At 44.7% G+C, this 21,222-nt stretch overlaps 1 protein-coding gene across 2 annotated transcripts in view; it reads left to right on the forward strand.

The window, feature by feature from the left end:
• The first annotated feature begins 691 nt into the window (after positions 1-691).
• The window catches only part of DNAAF11 (dynein axonemal assembly factor 11), a 72,825-nt gene continuing 52,294 nt past the window's right edge, over positions 692-21,222 (forward strand). For both annotated transcript variants that reach the window (XM_044244931.1, XM_044244930.1), the window contains exons 1-3: positions 692-800; positions 9,645-9,812; positions 13,689-13,766. In XM_044244931.1, coding sequence (XP_044100866.1) covers positions 791-800; positions 9,645-9,812; positions 13,689-13,766 — 256 coding nt within the window. In that variant the 5' untranslated portion in view covers positions 692-790. The remainder of the gene's footprint in view (positions 801-9,644; positions 9,813-13,688; positions 13,767-21,222) is intronic.

Genomic DNA, 21,222 nt, shown 5'->3' on the forward strand with positions numbered 1-21,222 from the left:
AGAATCAGTTAAAGCCTATTAGGCATTTTTGGGGAGGGGTCTGGGGAAATGAGGGAGGAGTCGTGGGAATTACTGCAGATGCACTTTCTACTCTTTACAGCTAAGAAAGTGGTGGGTAGGGAAAGCGGATGGAGGGTCGCGTTTCTGGAACACTTGTTAGCAGGAAATCCTTGTTGGGCTGTGACCTCAAGGGCATGAAATCCAACAACGCAACCACCCTGTGTATGGAGGCTGAGTTTTCAAAATGTGTCTCGTTCACGCACATCATGTCTTTGAAAATCTTGACAAAGATCCTTAGAAGTCATTATCATTCGTCTTGCAGAGGGGGAAACTGGCTAAGGAAGTTTAAGGCCAGCCCGCCAGCGGCTCGCGGGGCGAGTTGGGGGGTCACTCGCTGACCCCCGGCTCCGGAGGGCGTTGACCCCACAGACCAGAGAAGGCGGAGAGGCTCGCCCGGGAGGCAGATCCACTAGGAAGAGAGCGAGCCCGCGATGTTGACTTGGCGGAAAGGGAAGCAGTCTGTGGACGGTGGAGAGGGGACGGGGAAGAGAACGAGGTGTCCGGGGACAGCCTGCGTCTACGCGCTGAGCCCTCTCTCTCCGAGTCTCTCTCTCCGGCTCCTGCGAGGCGCGAGAAACGCGGCCGAGCCTGGCCCCGCGCGGCCGCCGTAGAGCGCCCGTTGCCATGGCGACCAAGGCTCGGAGCGGACGCGCAGAGGCGAGACTGAGAGTGCGAAGAAGCCCTCAGGGTCCGGATCTAGCTTCCCGGGCCCGCGAACCGAAGAGGTGCCATGGGCCGGAGTAAGCGTCCCTTCCCACGAGCCGCCCTCGATTGTCCCCTTTCCCGGCGTCGTCCCGGGGCCCGGGGGACACACACGGCACCGCCGCCCCTTCCCGGCCCGCGCCCCCGGGGCCCCCTGGGCCCTCTGCCTCCACCAACCGGCCGGGCGGCTCAGCTCCGGCGAAACTCGGGTTCCTCAGCTCTAAAATGGGGCGGGCGAGAAAGGCGCGGGGCTTCATGCGAGGGCGTGGTGGAAGGTGCAGGGTTTGGCGTCGCAACAAGGGCCGGGTGCGGCCCGCGCGCCTCGCCGCTCACCGTGCGGCCCCGGGCGGGTCCCGGTCTCCCCGGGCTGCGGTCCGAGCGGGCTTGCGGGGAGCCCGCCCCAGAGCCAGCCCCGCTGCCCACTGGCCTGGAGACTTAGAGCCCGAGACGTCTTCACCCTTTTGGGCCTAAACCTCATCTCCACAACCGAAGCAGTAACACTCCTGTTTTGCTGACCTGGCTGCTTACAAAATGCTTACAAATACCCCGCCTCTGTGCAGAGTGATGGGATTAACGATCACTGGCGTTAGGTTGAACTGTTTGCCCACCAGCACCGTTTCCCATCTTCCTCGCAACGGTGACCGTTTTGTACCGTTCAGCCTAATTGCCCACTTACTGTAAAAGTGTCCTAATTAACATTTTTAAATCCAGAGACTGTCCTGGATGATGGGGTTTCTGCCCAGGAAGAGGGGACAGTCCGGTGAAGGGGCAGATGATTTGCAAATAGTAAAAGCCCCATTCCCAAGTGGGTCTACTTACCAGTATTCCCTCTTCTCTAAAGCAAGAGACAAAAAAAATTGGGCCAACAGCAGTAAAAATTAAAGGAAAACTTTGTTTCCCACCCGTGTAATCCTTAGACATTACGAAGGAAAAATGAAAACCTTTGTCCGCATAGACTTTGTGTATGAACATTTATAGCACCTGCTTTCACAGTAGCTACGAAATGGAAACAATCCACATATTCGTCGACATTTGTTAATGGATTAACGAACTGTGAGCTGGACATCGGCGTGATGCCATTTATTCCCCGGCCCTAACGTGTTCTCACTGTGTTCTCACTCTGATAAGAATACTTGGCAATGCTTTGTGTTTCCAGATATTAATAACAACTCAGACCCTGTGTCCAGCCGGTGTGAACGTGATCTGGTATTCCCCGTTCCACAGTGCACTGTTACTCAAGGAAAGGGCGAGCAGGCCTTTTGGAAAGGACTCGGTGAATCATTGCCCTGTACTCTTGGGGGCCCAGACTCTCTTTTGGTTGGTGGGTTATCAGATAAAAAATACAGGACATCCAGTATTTTATTTGCTAAATCTGGCAATCCTAGTTTCAGGTCCAAAAACTGAGGTCTGGAAACTAGGCAAGAAATCGTAAATTTTTATCGAGGCAATTGTCCTTAGCCTTCCAGGCATCAGTCCTTGTACAGATTGCATAGTGTCCTTGTTGGCCGCCCATCTGTATTGTCCTCAGGAATGTCATGTTCTGTTCTCCATCTCCAAAGCCCTCCATGGATGTGGACCACCGGCCACAACTCCAGCTTTGTCTCATCAGAACATCTGTCCACCTAACTTCTAAAGTTAAATGCTACCTTGCCTTCCTTGTTTCAAGAGTCTGACATCCCAGTTTCTATCAGTTAGCCCAGGTCTAGAACAGCATCTCCCATGGTCAGCCTTGACCTTGTATTTGTCTAGTTTAGAACTCAGGGTGATGCTGGTCTCGTAGAATTATCTCAGGAAGTATTCTTAATTTTTTTTTTAAATTGTCTTAAGTTTTATAGAAGCGTTTGGGTATACTGGGTATTATTTTTCCTTAAATGCTTGGTAGAATTTATCAGTGAAGACATTGTGCCATGGGTTTCTTTGTGGGAGGGTTTGAGCTACATATTCGGTTACTGTAGTAGATACAGGGCTGTTTGGTTTATCTATGTCTTCCCATGTGAGCTCTGGCAGTGTGTGACTTTTAAGGAATTTTCCCATTTAATGTAAGTTCCTGAATTTATTAGCATAAATTTATTTATATTACTCTCTTACTAGCCTTTAATACTATACAATCTATATGACATGTTTTCATTCCTAATAGTGGCAGTCTATGTCTTTTCTTTTTTCACTGATTCAGTCTGGCTAGAAGTTTACGGATTTTATATTTTAAAGTATTTTTATTGACTTTTTGCAATTGTTTCTGTTTCCATTTCATTTAGTTTTGATATAATCTTTGTTATTTATGTTCTTCTGCTTACTTTGGGTTTAATTTGTTCATTTTTAGTTTCTTAAGGAAGAAGCTAATGTTTGAGACCGTTTCTTTTCTTTAAGCATTTAGTGCTGTAAATTTTCCTCCAACTTATGTTTTAGCCATATCCCACACATTTTGATATGGCTTTTCATTTTTTGTTCTGTTCAAAATACTTTCTTATTTCCCTTTGGATTTCCTAATGTCCAGTTTTTTTTCCATATTTTTTTTCTGGATTTTAGTCATTTTGGGCTGGAGGTTCAGTCTTGTCCCTATGACTCCATCATGTCTAGAACCTGAAGTCCATGTTCCTCTTACGATTAAGTCCTGGTCCTTGTTCTCTGCCCTGTCTACTCTTTGGTTTCAGGAAGCAAACTTCTTTATATGCTGCCAGTATGGTACCCTGGCTTTTTTTTAATGACCAATTAATCACACTCAGCCTTTCCTTATCACTTGTTCAGCAGCAGACACCCAATACAACTGTCCTTTGAGGTTTTTTTTTTAAGATCTTATTTATTTGAGAGAGAGAGAGAGCGAGAGAGAGCACATGTGTGCACAAGCAGGGGGAGTGGCAGAGGGAAAGGGAGAAGCAGACTCCCCACAGAGCAGAAAGCCCAATGCAGGACTCGATCCCAGGACCCCAGGACCCTGACCTGAGCAGACGGCAGATGCCTAATAACTGAGCCACCCAGGCACCCCGTCCTTTGAGTTTTTAAGTTATGGTTATCCCCATAGTTCTCTACTGCCTGATGTGTCACACCATACAGGGGGGTTCTCTTTCATTAGTATTCTATTTGCTATAAGTTGAATGTTTGTGTCCCCCAATATTCATATGCCAAAATCTCTCTCCTTTCTTTCTCTTCTCTTCTCTTCTCTTCCCTTCCCTTCCCTTCTCTTTCTCTCCTTCCCGCTGTCTTTCTTCCTCCCTCCCTCCCTCTGTTTATGTGTTTGTTTGTTTGTTTCTTTCTTTCCTAGAGAGGGTGGGGAGGAGGAGCGGGGGGGGGGGGGGGTGGGGGGGGTGGGGTGGGGGGAATCTTAAACAGGTACCACACCCAGCGCAGAGCCCAACGTGGGGCTCCATCTCACAACCCTAAGATCATGACCTGAGCTGAAACCAAGAGTCAGATGCTTAACCGACTGGGCCACCCAGGCACCCCTCATGTGTTGAAATCTTAACCCTCAAAGTGATGGTATTAGGAGGTGGGCCCGTGGGAGCTGATTAGGTCATGAGGGGTAACCCTCATGTTTGGGATTACTGCCCTTCTGAAGGAGGCCCCGGAGGCCTAGCTTCCTCCTTCTACCATGAGAGCTTCCCATCGGTGGGGAAGCGGGCACCCCAGACACCAAATCTGCCTGTGCCACAATCTTGGACTTCTAGCCTCCAGAACTGTGAGAAATAAATATTTCTTATTTGTCACCCACCTAATTGATGGTATTTGTGTTACGGTATTCCAGACGGATTGACACACTTCTCTTTGCAACACAAGTGCAAGTGTTAAACATCCCGCAGCTACCTGGTGCCAGACACTATCTGTGCTCCCTCTCCCACCGGTAGTGGTGTCCCCATCGCCCCTCAGGCGGCAGACTCTGACTGCAGAAGCCCGTCTTGGTTAGTATCTGCATTCACATTCCACTTTCAGTGTCCACCCTTCCAGGTTGGGTTCCCCAGGGAGCAGACTTTTCGATGGAGATTAGTGTGCAGGAGGTTCACTAGGGAGTGTGGGTGGAGTGGCTAGGGAAGGCAGCAGCAAGACTGGGTAGGGAAGGATGCTGGGCTGTGGTGCATTTTAACAAAGGCCATCGCTAACCAACCTGGAAACGGAAGGTCCTCTAAACTGGGAATGGACCTTTTGATTTTCCCAAGGTGGGGAGAGAGGGCTGGGCTCTTAGAGCCCACATCAACTGTCATTGGATACAGGCTTTCCTGGGAGGGACCACAGCGTTGATTGAGGTGTCTTTTCAGCCGAGGGGCTTACGAAGACAGTGGGCAGCTGAGGGTAGTCTGCTGGCACAGCTCCTAGCGTGAGAAGAACTAGTCCTTCAGTTTTAAAGGAGGGGACTGGGCAACATAGCATCCGCCATCGCCTGGAGCACCCCTTCCTCATCCATTTATCTGACAAATACCTACTCACCTTTCAAAACTCAGCTCAGGCTTCTTCTCTTCTGTGACCTTCCTCCTCCTGCCACTCAGTAACACTGATCACTCCCCTCTTTACACTCCTTGTTCTCTCTGTGTTCTCCTGTCACGGCCCCATATCCCTGCACCCATGTTCTTTCATGGCACTCTACGTGAATCACTGGGTTGGGTCTAATATGGCTAGCGGTGTTTTGTTATGATGACCCGAGTCCGTCACGAAAGGCAGGGCGAATGAGTAATTCTATTTTTAAAAGTGGCCATTGAAAACATTAAAAAAGTAAATGCTGCAAGAGGTGACCTTCTCCTATTTGTCACCCCTTTATCTCTGTTACATTTCTGTTTCACAGATATATTTCAGGGTGTTTACAAATTCTGTGAAATCTGCCCTAAATATACACTACCTATTTTATTCGAACCCAGTGAGAAATAGAGGGCTATTTACAAAGCATAGTAGTATAAAGCTTGAATGAATGAATACTTCATGATTGGCTCTGGCAATACTTCATTATTGAGAACTTTGCTCAATACACTGAAGAGCTCCGTAGAAACAACATGGCCTGACAACCGCCAGTACTCCAGAAACCTTCTCCTCACCCCACCCCAAAGAGTCATTTTATTGCCGTTCCCTTAAGTTATTGAAAACCCAGCCATCCCATGGCATTGAAAAGAAGCGTAGGCTGGCTAATGAGTTTTGATTCAAACTTTGGTTGGACTCCTCGGCACCATTCCAATTAGTGAGATGAATATGAATCTGTGTTTCAAGTGTCGGTGTTGCCTCTGTCCACTCCTGCAGGTCTTGGCTAGCGCCCTCTGTGGGTGAGACGCTTCTCAGAGCCAGATCGGGTCAGGATTTTGCTATTGGAATTTTTCCAAAATAAGGAAGTGAAAGCGCTGTGTTTCATAGAGTACTTGGGCATGTTCTTCTACCACTGGGTAGGCGTGGCAATACCGTCTCTCTTGAAACGGGGTTAGGGTGACATCCTAATGCTTCCAAAGCAGCTTTAAATCCCTGGAATGATTTCTTATCAATGCAGTGATGTATTATGTGGAGTAGGACTTTCTAAAGGTGAACAGTGCTCCTGTGAGTAAAGGAGAGTTTGGTCTAGATGTCGTGGTGTGTGAAACTGCAAAATGCTTTCCTGTTGACAAGCATTGGAACGCCGTTATTCCCATCCACCACGTAGATAGTCTTTCACGTTTCTTTCTCGGGACGCGTTTCTTTGCTGATATTTGCCATTGCAGGTGGGGCAGTGTTGTAAAACAGCAGTTTCCCGAGTGCTATAAATGGGGGGTCACACAGTGGTTTCTTTAGAAGAGCCCAGGAAAGTGGTTTCTATCAAAGAGCTCAGGAAAGGGAGCTCCAGACTTTTGTCCACTGTGATTCTCCATTTTTTCATCTGTCCTAATTGCATAGAACGTTGCTGTTGGACAAGCTTCCCTTTGGTGCCGAATCATCTGTTGACCCTCCTCTCCTGTGTGTGTTTGCAAATTAGTTATTCATGCAAAGGTTCCTCTACTCCCATCCCTTTTAACTGATAGTGATTTTTATCATCTTAATTCTCGTGGTTAGGAGATACAGATCAATGTAATTCCTTCCTAATATCTACATGCCCCTGAAGGGAGGAGTTGACAATTGCATGAAAGTGATCAAATTACACAGAAAGTAGCATAGTGGGAAAGGTTTCTTAATTTTAAGAAAGGTGTAGCAAGAGAACATAGGAAGGATATTTGGTGTCTGTAGAGGAACATGCTGGTATTTAGGGTTGGACAAATTGGAAAAGCCTCTAAGAATGTAGAGCTGGAGCGGCCCGTGATCCCTTTAGTGTTTCTGAGACCCAGCCACTCCCAGTGGGTTGCACAGATGCTACGTAGCCGTCCCAGGCTGGACACTATGATGCTTTAAAAAGATGCTTTCAGAATTCCCCTGAACACATCGGACTGAACCATCCTTACAGATGACAGCTGCTGTGGGATTCAACTTGGGTTTATATCTGCAATATGAGTGTTCCACTAGGCCTTCCAGGGCAACTGGTGACCCAGGGAAAGAATAAAATGGATGCTTATGTGCCAAGTTATAATCAAACAGCCAGATAAAATGCATTTTCCTCCCTTGACAAGTGTATCTTTATAACAACTCAAAAGGCTACGTTTACTCCTTGGGTTCCATGCCAGAGCTTGGTGGGGGTAGGCAGGGCATCTGGGGAGAGTGGACTCCTGGCCTACCCCTCCCTTCTCTTCCCATTCCTGGCTTTATCCTGTCCCTCAAGCCCCTGTGTGAAGGTGGATATTCCTGCCTACATACCCATCCACATTTCCAGAAAAGAGCTACTCCTTGGATGTTCCAGGATGTAGGGATATCTTCAGGAATGAACCTGGAGAAACAGCCAGTGTTGGGCATGGAGGTAGGCTTGGGGCCCACTGGGGAGAGAATTCTCTTGTTCTTCCACCTGGGACATGTTCTAGAAGGAAAGGCATGGACTCTGGACGGACACATCCTTCTGGTCCCTTTGACTCCAGTCTGATGACATCGAGGCCCCCCAAAACCCAACCCTCTACTCCATGGATTAGTATAGTTCAAGTTACATATACCCCACTGGTCACTGAGAGTCTTATTTGGAGTAGTGAATAATTCCTGCATTTCCTTAGGGTAGCTTAAATAACACCGATTGTACCATCCCAACCCCCATTCCCTGCCACATCCTTACTAAGAGAATTCTTGGAGATGATTACAGAGACAGCTAATATATGTGACTTTACACAGCAGCTTTGCAGTGCCTTCAACTTGGCTGTACCCATAGATTCATGGTCAATTGATTTAAGCTGTTAGAACCAACTTTGGTAGTGAGATGTGTGGAGAGTAGTTTTAATGCCCTTCTCTTACAGGTTTGGTTTTCAGAAAGTTGTTTTCTGCTGAAGCTGGCTTGCCTGCTAGCCATGGCCTCCAGAGGCAGCAGGGAACAGTAGGCAGTAGGGCCCCCAGTGAGCTGGGGCTGGCAGGGCTGCCCTATTAGCCTCCCCCCCTGCCTCTTTGGCCTGCCCCTCCCCAGGACCTGGCATGCAGCCAGCTCTGCCAGCTAGTTGAGCCAAGGCTTGGAACAGCAGGGACATTCCCCGTGTACTGTATTTGAATCTCTGGACCTTTACATTTCCCCTGTCTTTCTTCCAAAGGGTTGTCATGCAACCCTGTCTCCTACCACCAGAAATAGCAGGGGTTCAGCTAGCTGCACACAAATGATCGAGTTCGTACCTGTTTTCACATTTTTTATTTAAAGGCAAACTCCCCCTTTCAGGATGGGGCATGGAAGTTGGGCAGGTGAGGGGCTGTAAAGAACTCTGTCTTAGCTAGAGGAACCTGTACCATTGAGGAAGCCTGGGACGTCCTGAGACGTTCTTCCTTGCTCCTGTTTGGGGCGGTGTAGCATAGTGGCTGACAGCTGGTGGTCGACACCAGACTCCTATGCTCACAACTCGGCGCTGGCACTTCCCATCAAGACCTTGGGCGAGTTATTTAACTCATCTGCTGAGTGTAAATACTCATATATGAACACGCACAAAGCATTTCGGACAGTGCCTGGCACCTCATAAGTGGCAATAAATGAATCTTTATTGTTTCTCTGGCTGGACATGCAGTGTTCCACTGTCCACCTAACATGTGGCCATTACAATGAATTAATTATGGTTTTAGTAGCACCAGAAAACACAGGATTTGTCCACTGGCATCACGTCTTTAACTTGAGTGTGCCTTGGGAAGGGGATTCCTGTCTTGCTCTTGGCTCCAACCTTGGACCCGGGCATTGTCTTCAGCTTCTTGGTGCCCCCCTAACAGGATAGTCCCTGTGCTGCAGTACACTCCAGCCAGAGGACCAGAGACTCTTCACCCTCCTCCTGAGAAAGGCTCCTTTTCTTCCTCCCGGAGACAGACCGCAGGGTAGATGCTGTATAAGATCACAGTGCAGTATCTAGGGTGCTTCTATCTTTTCTCTTCACTTTTAGTGAGATTAATAAATGTCAGTTGAATGAATGGACCTTTCCTTACTGAATGGTGGGCAATGCCTTCCTAGTCTTGCCCTCTGGCAGCCAGACCCTGCCACTCTGTCCAAGTCGTCCTGTCTTGGTCTACTTAGTGGGTCTCATCCAGTTCAACATGATACCACCATGGGATTCCATATCAACATTCTCACGGTCATTACCCTCCCACTCTGTCCTGGTGCAGATAGCTAAATGTAGGTAGACCCTCTGCAAAAACAAAACAAAACAAAACAAAACACCCCGAAAACAGAAAACAAATAAAACAAAAGCTCTCTGATTCCCCATGGTGTCCCCAGCGGGAGGCAGCTCCTCTTTGTTCTCCTCCCCTTTGAAAACCCCTGGGGCCTGGAGGACTGACATCTAACTGGTAATGTAATAACCTCATGATGTGCACAGGGATGGAGATGTAATACGTACCAAATTTTCTTTCAGTCACAGAAGATCTTATTAGACGGAATGCCGAACACAATGACTGTGTAATTTTTTCCCTGGAGGAACTCTCCTTGCATCAGCAAGAGATAGAAAGGCTAGAACACATTGACAAATGGTGCCGGGATTTAAAAATCCTCTATCTTCAAAATAACCTCATTGGAAAAATTGGTAAGTCTTCAGGATTTTGTGCTCACAGTTTCTTTGACATTTTGAATGGGAGAACTTTGGGGAGGGCAGTATGATTCTTAGAAGAAGACAACCTGGGTGAAAAAGAGCCATACAGGGGAAAATAGACATAGCGGCTCCCGGAAGCTGTGCGTGGACCCTCTCCTGGGGCTCCCACGCTGCTCAGTCCCCTTGCCCAAGGGTCGCTAGGGATGCCATTGAGGAGATGCCAAGGGGCCCTTAAGGGTGGGAGCATGATTGTTGACCTGCTCATTTATAGCCTGGTTTTGTCAAAGTTTGAAAGTGGAATAGAGGCCAAGCATTCATCATAGTTTTGTATTGGTCCATGGAACCGAAGCGTTGTGGGCAAGTTAGACCACATTTAGAGGTTCCCTGGGGTGGCTGGTTCTGCCGTGGTTACGGTGAACATGGATGTGCAAGGCTTTGTGCTGTGTATGAGTTATCGAAGGGATGCCACACCTAACCCCTGCTCACTGCTCCAGTTTGAATGAAATGACAAGTAGACGGATCAAAACATCAGCATTAAACTGACAAAACCTTTTGGAGAAAGTGGCTTAGCCTTCAGCCAAAAGGGCTTCCTAAAACTGCCCTCAAGTTTCATCTGTCCACCTGGTCGCATGCAGGTTGGGCAGTATGTGGACTCTGCGTAGGGCAGTATGGTCATAGGGGACGAGAGTGTGTATTCTCTGCAGGCAGGGAGACCCCAGAAGCCAGGGAGGGGGTAGGAGTGTGGCTGGCCAGGCCTAGTTCCTTCTCCCAGCTCATCCGTCAGCCAGGTGGGGCCGCCCCACAATTCCATGGGGAACAAAGAGTTAAGTGGTGGAGAGAAGGGAGGCCTATGGAGTCACTCCAAGGGTGTCCTGCCACCAGATACAGGAGCATTTCCCACACTCAACAGAGCAACCTGTAGTTTAGTGGCAAGAGGAGGCACAGGTCCTGATGGGCCTGATCCCTCCCTCAGCTGCTAAAGATTGTGTGAAGTTAGGTGAGGTCACTTACTTAGCCTCGAGGAGCATACGAGAAACCGTCCCTCAGATGATAGCTGCTACCATTGCTGTTAAACCTGTCATTTACCCAGGCTAGACACATGGAGGTAGGGGCGGGAGCTGGGGGAAAAGGGATGGGCTTAGGGTCTAGGAAGCAGAAGAACGCCAACCCCTCTGGGCCAAGGCACTGGAGCCAGAGGTCAGCTTTTAGGTTGTGTTTGAACTTGCCCTTGTGATACGCAGTGGTTGTCAACAGGCTGCTTGGCAACCTCTGAAGACTGTTTTGGTTGTGACAAGTGTGTTGGGGGGAAGGGGGTGTGCGACCACCTACACCGGGCAGAGACATTGCTAACCCTCCTGTAGTGCAGGGACGGCCCCACGAGAAAGAACTCCCCGCCCACAGCCTTAGTAGCCCTGAGACTGAGGGATAGGAGATCCCTGATACCCCTGAGATCTCATCCCTGAGGGTGAGAAACCCTGCGGAAGTGGTTGCCCCTGATTTGGTGGGTAATTGAAAATTGGTCCTCGGGTTGCAAAAAGCCTAGAATTTGCATTATTTTTTTTTTTTGAAGATTTATTACAATTCCTTATATTTCTTCAGATAATTATTTTCGGCATCTTTCACTTTACCAGAAATTAGAAACTCTGGCATACTGTTCAATTAAAAAGGCTGTTACAGAAAACCACCAGCTTTTATGCAAGGGGGCATTAACGAGCCGTCCTAATTGTACAGATCTAAAAGAGTTCCCGAAATTTTAATCTCCACAGCTGGGTCCGTCACAATTACTAATTAGTAGCATAGTATTTCAGGCCTTTTCAGAACTGCGAGAAAGCTTAAATTTTTGCTTCCAAAGTATTCTTAAATTAAACACTCTTTTAAATCCTAATAATGGGATTTTTCAGTGCCGCTCCACCCATAGGCATGCAGGCGCTCATTTAGCAAGCAAAAGTGTTTCTCTAGGATTCACACTTGCTCTGGTGCCATTGAGGTAGAAGTTTGCAGAATAGTTGGCTCTCCTAAAACTCTTCCTCGCTGGGAGATGCAGATGGGCTGGCAGGTGGTGGTGGGAGGCGGGGCTGTGCTTGCCCAAGTCTGAGCTGAGACCTTCCTTCCGGGGTCTTGTTAAAGTGGGGCTCCAGCCCCATCCCGTACCCACTGATTGAACCTGTGGGGGCCAGTTCCCCAAATCTGCATTTGTAACGGCTTCCCAGGGAGCCCAAGGCCTAAAGGTAAGAGCAGAGCTGCTTACGCTGGGGGATGACTTGTTCCACCTCAAGTCTGTGGGTCTGGTGATAGCAGTTGGTGAGAACTGCTTCCGGGGTGGTTTGGGCTAGAACCATAGTTTGGCAGACTCCCTTCCTGCGTCCAACAGGCGCTGTACATTTTTATCTGTAGAGCCATTTTTTTTTTTCCCCTGACCAATTTGGCTCATTATTCTTGAGGGATAATTTAAGAAATCCTTCCCAAACAAAAATTTTTTTTTTCCTACCAAAGGACTCTTTTCACATTTAGAGGGATATACATATAACCAATGTGGGGAAGGAACAGGTCTTTTATTGTAGGCTGGCAATTTTAACGATAATAACATAAAAATGTAGATATTTTTGTTCGGGGGTACAGACTGCACACTCTGTTGGTCATAACCCTGGGCACATAGAGCTCCACGTATCTGTTGACGATTGAATGCTCAGGTGTCGCCTGGAGAACCTTCTAGAAACATCAGGATTACTTAAAATCATCTAATTGCTGAGAGAGATGTTAGTAATTTATTCTAAAATCCTCAGTTTAGAAAATGAGTCAACTGAGGCTCAGAGGTGAAGTGTTATTCTTAGGTCTATGTGAAGAAATACATGATATTTTATAAATTTTAAATGAAATGTAATGATGGTAAGGGTGATGATGACCATAGCCATCCTGTTTGATCTTCCTCATATCAATGAAAAATGGGCAGAAGGAGCATTATTTAAGTGAGGGGTCCTTTCCACGCCCGTTCCCTAGCAGGGTTCCCCACATTCGTGTCCTCTTAGAAAGGACGGTTCTTTTAGGGTTTGGTGTAATGATTTAGTGCCAAGCTCTGGAGTCAAATTTCCTGGCTTCACCATTTAATCTTGAACAAGTGGGTTAAGTCTCTGCACCTTGGTATTCTTATTTGTAAAAGGGAGCCAACAGTAATTTTTACCTCTTAGGGTTATTATAAGGATGAAATGATGTCATATATGCAAAATGCCTAGAAAAGTACATGGCACATAATAAGCCCTCGACAATATGAGCTATGGTATTATGAGCGTTTTTAAATGTTGGGTGATTCCTTCTTTCTGCTCCACCAGTCCCAGTATGGGCTCCATCCTACAGTCGGTTTCCTCATGTCTGTGGGATGACTCTGGTAGCAATCAGGATATAACTTTCTTCCTTTTTCACATCCAGCAGGAGAAAGGAAAAGGCAGTCCCCAGGCATGGGGTATAATAGATCAGTGCCTCTCATTTGACTGGGAGCATTGATGTGCATGTGTTCTTCTCCATCACTTACCTGCCAGGAAACGGCTGTGGGGTGGCTGGCTGAAGCCTAGGCTCCTGAGCTGGCCTTCACAAGGGACCTGCTATTGCACTGGCTCAGCTTGGTTAAGTCAAACTCCCTGGAGTTACAACTGGCTAGAGACAAGAGCAGAAGTGTATTCTGTTAGGAAGGATGGAGGCAGAAATGATACTGCATTTGATAACCAACAATGTCTAATGACCTGGTGTAGACATGAAAAGCAACATGGTTTTGATAACCATACTAATGCTTAGATTCCTGATACCATTTTCACAGCAGATTATGTAAAAATAGCTTTTATCTTGAAGGTTAATTAATTACATTTTTGTATATTTCAGAAAACGTTGGCAAACTCAAGAAACTTGAATATTTGAATTTAGCTTTAAACAACATCGAAAAAATTGAAAACTTAGAAGGTAAGAATTTTCTTCTGATATTTTATTATGAATTAAAATTGAGACTTGCAACTAAATTTAAAAAGTATCACTTAATAGGCATACTTTTCAAATTAATATTTAAGTCTTTTGTTTATTAATTATTGTGATAAAAATTCAAACAATAACAAGGTACATAAATTTGAAAATGGAAGTCCACTTCACCCCTCCCAACCCAGCTTCCTTCCTAAGGGTAGAAGGTAGTTTTGTTTCATTTGCTTTGTATCAATGGGATCATACTATGAGTATTGTTTTGAAAATTTGAAAATTGATTTCGTCTATGAAATTACCTTGTTCTTTGATATCCAGGAAATGTGGGGGCTCTCTGCCAGGGTGGTACACCGATTTATCTCCCAAATTTTCTGTAGACGGACATTTGGGTGGTTTCTAGCATTTTGCTATAATAAGCATGTCCACAATGAAGATTCTTTTACAATTCAATCTGTGTGCATGTGTATTTTTTTTTTATAGGACAGACACTTAGACATGGAATTCCTGGGTTTAAATATACACCTTTTGAAAAATAATGCCAAATTTTTCACTGAAAAGGTTGTATCAATTTACTTTTGTACTGGTAGTCCATGTGACACATTTGTACTCAAGCTCACTAATACTTTTTATAAGCTGTCTTTTTTTTAAAATGGGAAGACATTGTTATCAAATAATTTTTAAAATTTGGATCTCACTATTATTGAATGTCCATATCCTTCTGATTTTTATTGAGTATTTGTATTTCATATTTTTTGGTCATTCATCTATTGATTTATCTTTTTTTTTAAATGTGCTCTAACGCATTCAAGATATTAATCCTTTATGTATGTATGAGAATTTTGTCTTGCGTTGACTACTTTTCTTTTGTTACAGTTATGATGCTAATACTGTTCAGAAGTCTTACATTTTAGTATACTCAACTTTATCAGTCTTTTTTCTTTATAGTTTATGAATATAAATATATTCTATGTTCTGGTTTTAGTTATTGTATTTTTTTACATTTAATTTATCTAGTGTATCTCAAATTTATCACACAAAAGAAGGAACCAATGTATTTTTGGGATAAAGAAAATGTGATACACACACACACACACACACCAGAATATTACTCGGCCATAAAAAAGAATGGAATCTTGCCTTTTACAACAACATGGTTGGACCTTGAGGGTATCACACTAAGTGAAATAAGTCAGACAAAGACAAATACCCTATGATCTCACTAATATGCAAAATCTAAAAAACAAAACACCAAGCTCAGAGATACACAGAAGAGAAGATTTTGTGGTTGCCAGAGGTGGCAGTTGGGGATTCAGGCAAAATGGATGAAGGAAGTAAAAATGTACAAAATTTAAAACTATAAAATAATCAAGTTATGAGGCTGTAGTGCACTGCATGGTGACCATAACTAGTAATGCTGTGTTGCATATTTGAAAATGCTAAGAGAGTGCATCTTTAAAGTTCTTACCATAAAGGAAAAAATTCTGTAATTCAGTAAGGTGACAGATATTAACTAGACTTCGGTGGTGATCATTTCATGATCTACACAAGCATTGAGTCACTATGTTGTATACCTGAAACTAATATAATGATGTATGTCAATTATATCTCAATAAAAAATAAGGTGAATGTGGAAAATTGTATTTTTCCCCAAAATGTCTCTTAATTGAAATATTTGAACGATTTATTTTGTAAATGATACAAAATTCACATACCATAAAACTCACCATCTTAAAATATACAAGTCAGTGGCTTTTAGTGTATTCACAAGATGGTACACCCATCATCACTATCTAGTTCCAGAACATTCCATCACTCCATACCACACCCTGTGTATGTGTATGTGTTGGCCCCAATCCACTCCTTGTCTCCATAGATTTTCCCATTCTGAACATTTCATGAAAGTGGAATTGACAATATATGGTCCTTTTTGTCTGCAGCGTGATGTTCTCAGGGTTTATCCACCCTGTGGCATGTATCAGTACCTCCTCCCCTTTTGTGGCTGGGTAACATTCCATTGTGTGGCTGCACAACATTTTGTTTGCCCACTTGTTAGTTGATGAGCATTTGGGTTGTTTCCACTTTTTGGTTATGAATAAAGTTACCATGAACACTAACGTACAAGTCTTTGCTTAAATGTGTATTTTTAATTAATTCACTACACACCTGGAAATGGAATTGCTGGGTCACGTGGTAACCCTCTGTTTAACTTTTTAAGGAACTGCCGAACTGTTTTCCAAAGTAGTAGCACCATTTTACATTCCCACCAATGGCTACTAAGTGCTCCAACTTCTCCACCCCCTCGCCAACACTTGTTATTTTATGTTTGTATTTATATCTTTGTTTTTATAGGCGCCATCCTGATGGGCGGAGGTGGTGTCTCATTGTGGTTCTCGTTTGTGTGTACCTAATGACTGATGAGCTTGGGCATTTTTTATGTGCTTATTGGCCATCTGTATACTTTATCTGGAGAAATGTTTATTCAGAACCTTTGTCCATTTTCTAATTAGGTTGTCATTTTACTGTTCAGTTGTAAGGCCTATTTATATATTTGGGATAGTAGAATCTGGTCGGATATATGATTTGTGGATACATTTTCTCATTCTGTGGGTTTTCTTGTCAATTCTGATGGTGTTCTTTGGTGCATAGTGGTGTTTTATTAGTTTTATTGAGGTATAGTTGATATACCAAACCTGCATGTATTTAATGTAAACAGTTTGTTGAGTTTGGATATTATGGACATACTGTGAAACCCATCACCGCGGTCAAGGTAATAGACATACCCATCACTTCTCTTTAATCTCATATCACCTAGAACTCTTTCAAATGGATTTTTCTTGTACTAGATTGATCTTCCATTTCTCTTACTCTGTATTCCTTATTTAAACCTCTTTGTCTTGTTATTCTACATTCTGGAAGGTTTCATGTTTTACTTTGCAGGCTTCTATTTTGTGCTTTTATTTTATTTTTTGTTTAAATGCCTGGTAACACTTGGTGTCTGTTCATAATCATGATGGATTTGGCTGATTAGGTGTCTGGTGTGGGCTCATTCTGTGGTTGTGAGCTTCTGTTTCCACATCCGGCCTCTCTCTCGGCTGGCAAGGCTACTGGGGGCTCTGTGAGCGTGGGTAGGTCATGGCCACTGGCAGGCTTGAGTCTGGAGTACAAGAGCATGAAGCAGAGCCAGGCGAGCTGCTCTCCCACCCCACTCCCATCTGCCAATAACTAAAATTAGGAAGACTTTACTTAGGGTATGGTGGATTTTAGCCTGTTTGCCTCCTAGTGTAGAAATGGGTATTTTGGTGACTCTCAAGGTTATACAGCAACAAGATATAGGTATTCATCATACGTTCCGAATTTTCATCCTCAAAACCTAAAATGCTGTCATGATCAAAGGCCCCAAAGCCATCTTCAGTGCTGGAACTGGGAAGATTCTGTCCATGATGGGCATTTTTCTGCATTAGAAATGGAGTCATCATTCTCCTCTAGCCGCCACTCTATAGCCCAATGCTGCAGTCTCATGTGAACAAGTGGAATAACAAAATTTATTGTGTATGCATGTTTTGTGATCGTAAAATGTCAGTCTGTAATGTCAGAGAAATAATTAAAACTCTCACTCTTAGTTGGTATGTCCAGGACTTCTTTTGGGTTGTTTTCCTGTGTTTTGCTCTTCTGCCACGAGAGGGCAGCATCGTCACTATTGTCTTTTTGAGCTTTGGGAACTGGAGTCCACAGCCCTCTGCTGGCCTCTACCTGGGCACTTCTTGAGAGCGCCACCTTACAGCTCTAAGAAGGAGGCACTGGGTGCAGGGTAGTTTGAGGATGTGTTTGAGGGGATGGACCGTAGGGAGGGAGGATGCTGCATATCTATCTGCTGGTAAGTATGAACTCTGTTTAAAGGTTTAAGGTGAGAGGAGGAAGATGACTCGTCTTACCCACTTGAGTGATTCTCAGTATAATTTTAAAGATAAAATGGATTTTTGCTTGCTTATTTTTTTGTTTTGCTGGCTGGCAAAAACGAGCTAGCATACTTTCTCCTCTGTTTTGGATTCACTGGGATATAATAAATTGCCTTCTTTTTCTATCCTTCTTCCTTACCCATTCTAACCTGGAAGGAGAGTGGAGTTTCTAATAGTGTGAGGTTCCCCCTGAGCAAATCAGCACTGTCAGTTTTGATGACCTTCTCACCACCATGAGCCATTGAGGTGGATCGTCGAAGAACAGATGGACTGTGGTCCTCAGTTGAAGGAAGGAGTACCTAACTCCAAAGAAGAGGCTTTCTCAAGCCTGCCCAGTTCAGCAAGAATTGTTTGTTAGGGTGACAGATGGGGTTTACTTTCTTTCTTTTTTTTTTTTTTTAAAGATTTTATTTATTTATTTGAGAGAGAGAGAGACAGTGAGAGAGAGCATGAGCGAGGAAAAGGTCAGAGAGCGAAGCAGACTCCCCATGGAGCTGGGAGCCCGATGTGGGACTCGATCCCGGGACTCCAGGATCACGCCCTGAGCTGAAGGCAGTCGTCCAACCAACTGCGCCACCCAGGCGTCCCGGGGTTTACTTTCTTATAGATAGGCCAAGCAGAAGAACAATTAAAATTTATCATTTTGAAAAATATAATGAACATTTGGAAGGTTCTTCATCTACAACATTACAGCAAAATCAAAAATATGTAAATTTTTGAACATGTTGGATCTTCTAAGTGTCACTGTTTTCTTCCTTTTGTCCTTCCTTCCTTCCTGTTCTCAAAATATGGGGAGATGACTTAGGATATAAGCCATATTGCATACACAAGAGGGCAAGAACCTGAGCTGGCCTGTTGGTAATAGGATTACAGTGGACAAGAAGTAGGTGGGAAGAATGTGGGGGTTTTGATCTGCAGGGATTGGTGACTGATGAAATGAAGGGGCTTAGAGAACAATTTAGGTTAACACTCGAGTTAGTTATGACTTGGCTTTTGGCATCTGACACCAAAATGGTGATGACATTAATAGGATGTAGACATCAAGGAGGCAGGAAAGCTGTCTTGAGGAGTGGAGAGTGAGAGAAAACATGAAGAGTTCATTTTTAGACACATTGAATAGGATGTCTTGCAGGCATTTGGAAATAGGAGTATGACTTTCAGTTCAATGGTCAGATGTGAGGTTATTGTTCGGGACTCATCAGAAATTGGGAACATGACTGTTGTCATCAAGAGAAACATGAGACAGAATTTTGGGTCAAGGATGGAAATCTGGGATATGTTACCATTGATGGAGTGGAAAGTCTGTAAAAGGGACCAAGAGTAATAGGCTGAATTATAAAAGAGAACAAGGAAAGATTAGTATCATTGTTTCCAAGACCACTGAGGCATTTCAAAGAGAATTTATGGTCGGTTAAGAAGTGTACTTGACATGGGATGCCTGGGTGGCTCAGATGGTTGGGTGTTTGCCTTTGGCTCAGGTCATGATCTCCAGGTCCTGGAATCAAGCTCCACGTTGGGCTCCTGACTGAACAGGGAGTTTGCTTCTCCCTTTCCCTCTGCTTCTTCCCCTGCTTATTCTCTCTCTGGTCTCTCTCTCTCTCTCTCTGTCTCTCTGTCTCTCTCAGATGAATAAATAAAATCTTAAAAAAATGAAGTGCACTTGATATGATGAGCAACAGGTGATTTATGGAATTGTTGAATCATCTATTATACACCTGAAAATAATATAACACTGTATGTTAACTAACTGGAATTAAAACGAGAACTTAAAAATAAAGATAAAAAGAAAAATAAAATAAAGTTTTAAAGAAAGAATTCATGGTTGGGGCGCCCGAGTGGCTCAGTGGGTTAAGCCTCTGCCTTCGGCTCAGGTCATGATCTCAGGGTCCTGGGATCAAGCCTCGAATCAGGCTCTCTGCTCATCAGGGAGCCTGCTTCCCCCTCCCTCTCTCTGCCTGGCTCTCTCTACTTGTGATCTCTCTCTCCCTGTCAAATAAATAAATAAAATCTTTGGGGAAAAAAAAGAATTCATGATCAGTCATGCCATAAGCACAGACTGTTTTAGTGACATAATGGATTGAGAGGGGTCTGTTAGATTTATCAACATGAAGATCTCCTTTGTCACCTTTAGAGGAGCAAATCTAGTAGGATATTGAGGGTGGAAGCCAAAACCAATGGACTGAACAATGAATGGGGATGGAGAAAGAACCAGAGCATATCGATGTAGGCTGGCTTATAACAATAGGCATTGCCTACTTCTGATTCTGCCTGCCTCTACAGATTCACGTCTTTGCCCCCAATTTTTTTTCCCTGGAATGTCCATCTTTTTTCTCCTTTCTCCATATTAGACAAAGGCTTTCTCCATATTTAACCACTTTATCCTGAAGTCCTGGCTCAGTAACTTGGTCATAGCAGGTACTGGGGAATAACTCCTGGATGAATGGATGAATGAACACAGGGATAGATGACTCAAGGGTGAGGCCCTACATCTGGAAGCACTAATGCAGAACGATCTTATTTGGAAGATTCTGGTTTGGGATATGACTAGATAGGAAGAAAACATGGAATTCTGGACAAGGTGGAGTCAGGTGCTAGCAGCAAGAAAGAGTAAAGAAGAGAGAACACTAACATTTAATGAAGCTGGTTCCATCGTATAGCCTTTAACAATAAGAACCTTGCCCAAGGTGACATGATTGCAGAGCTATGAACCCATCTGAATCAAGATCATACTGGTGAGTTTACTGTATCAGGAACCAAAGTTTGCCCTAAGTTACACAGCCACAAAACAACAACAGAAAAGCAAGATAGAATCAGGAAGCCTATGGGAGGGCTGGAGCATGTAGATGTTTGAAGAAATGGTGCACAGCAAGGTAGGGCTGGGTTTTCAGCTGGAGATGGCTCTCTAGGTATTAATGGATGCAAAATCTGCCAGGTGGATCCGACAAGCATGAGCCAGCCACAGGAAGACAGCCTTCTACTGAACCTAGCTCGCAGAGGCTGCTGTGTAAACCAGATCAACTCTTCCTAAATCCACAGCGAGGAACTGCAAACTTTTGCTCATGGGAAAGCAAGCATCCTTCTTCCCCCATAATTACATTGTCCAGCATTATCCTAAGAGTGCTTATTGGGTCATTTCTCATCCTAACTAATGTTTGCTGAAGCTCTCTAGGTCCCAGGTACTGTGCTAAGTACCTCACCTGAATCATCTTACATTGTCTTTATAGCAACCCCTGAGTTGGGTACCAGTGCTGTTTGTAAAACTGCAGAGGCAAAGGCTGCGGCCTGTAACTTACCCAACATCACACAGCAAGGATGTGACCAAGATGGAATGTGAACTCCGATCTGCCTAATGCTAGAGTCTGCATTCCTAACTCTCAGGTTCCCATGGGATGTGAGGGAAGGGAGTTGGTTCAGATTTCTGTGGCATCCAGCCCTCTCTACAACGAAGGCGGATGGGGCAGATCTACCATCTTTGCATCCGTGACTCGTCC

The sequence above is a fragment of the Neovison vison genome, chromosome 4, assembly GCF_020171115.1.
Source record: "Neovison vison isolate M4711 chromosome 4, ASM_NN_V1, whole genome shotgun sequence".
NCBI classification, from domain to species: domain Eukaryota; kingdom Metazoa; phylum Chordata; class Mammalia; order Carnivora; family Mustelidae; genus Neogale; species Neogale vison.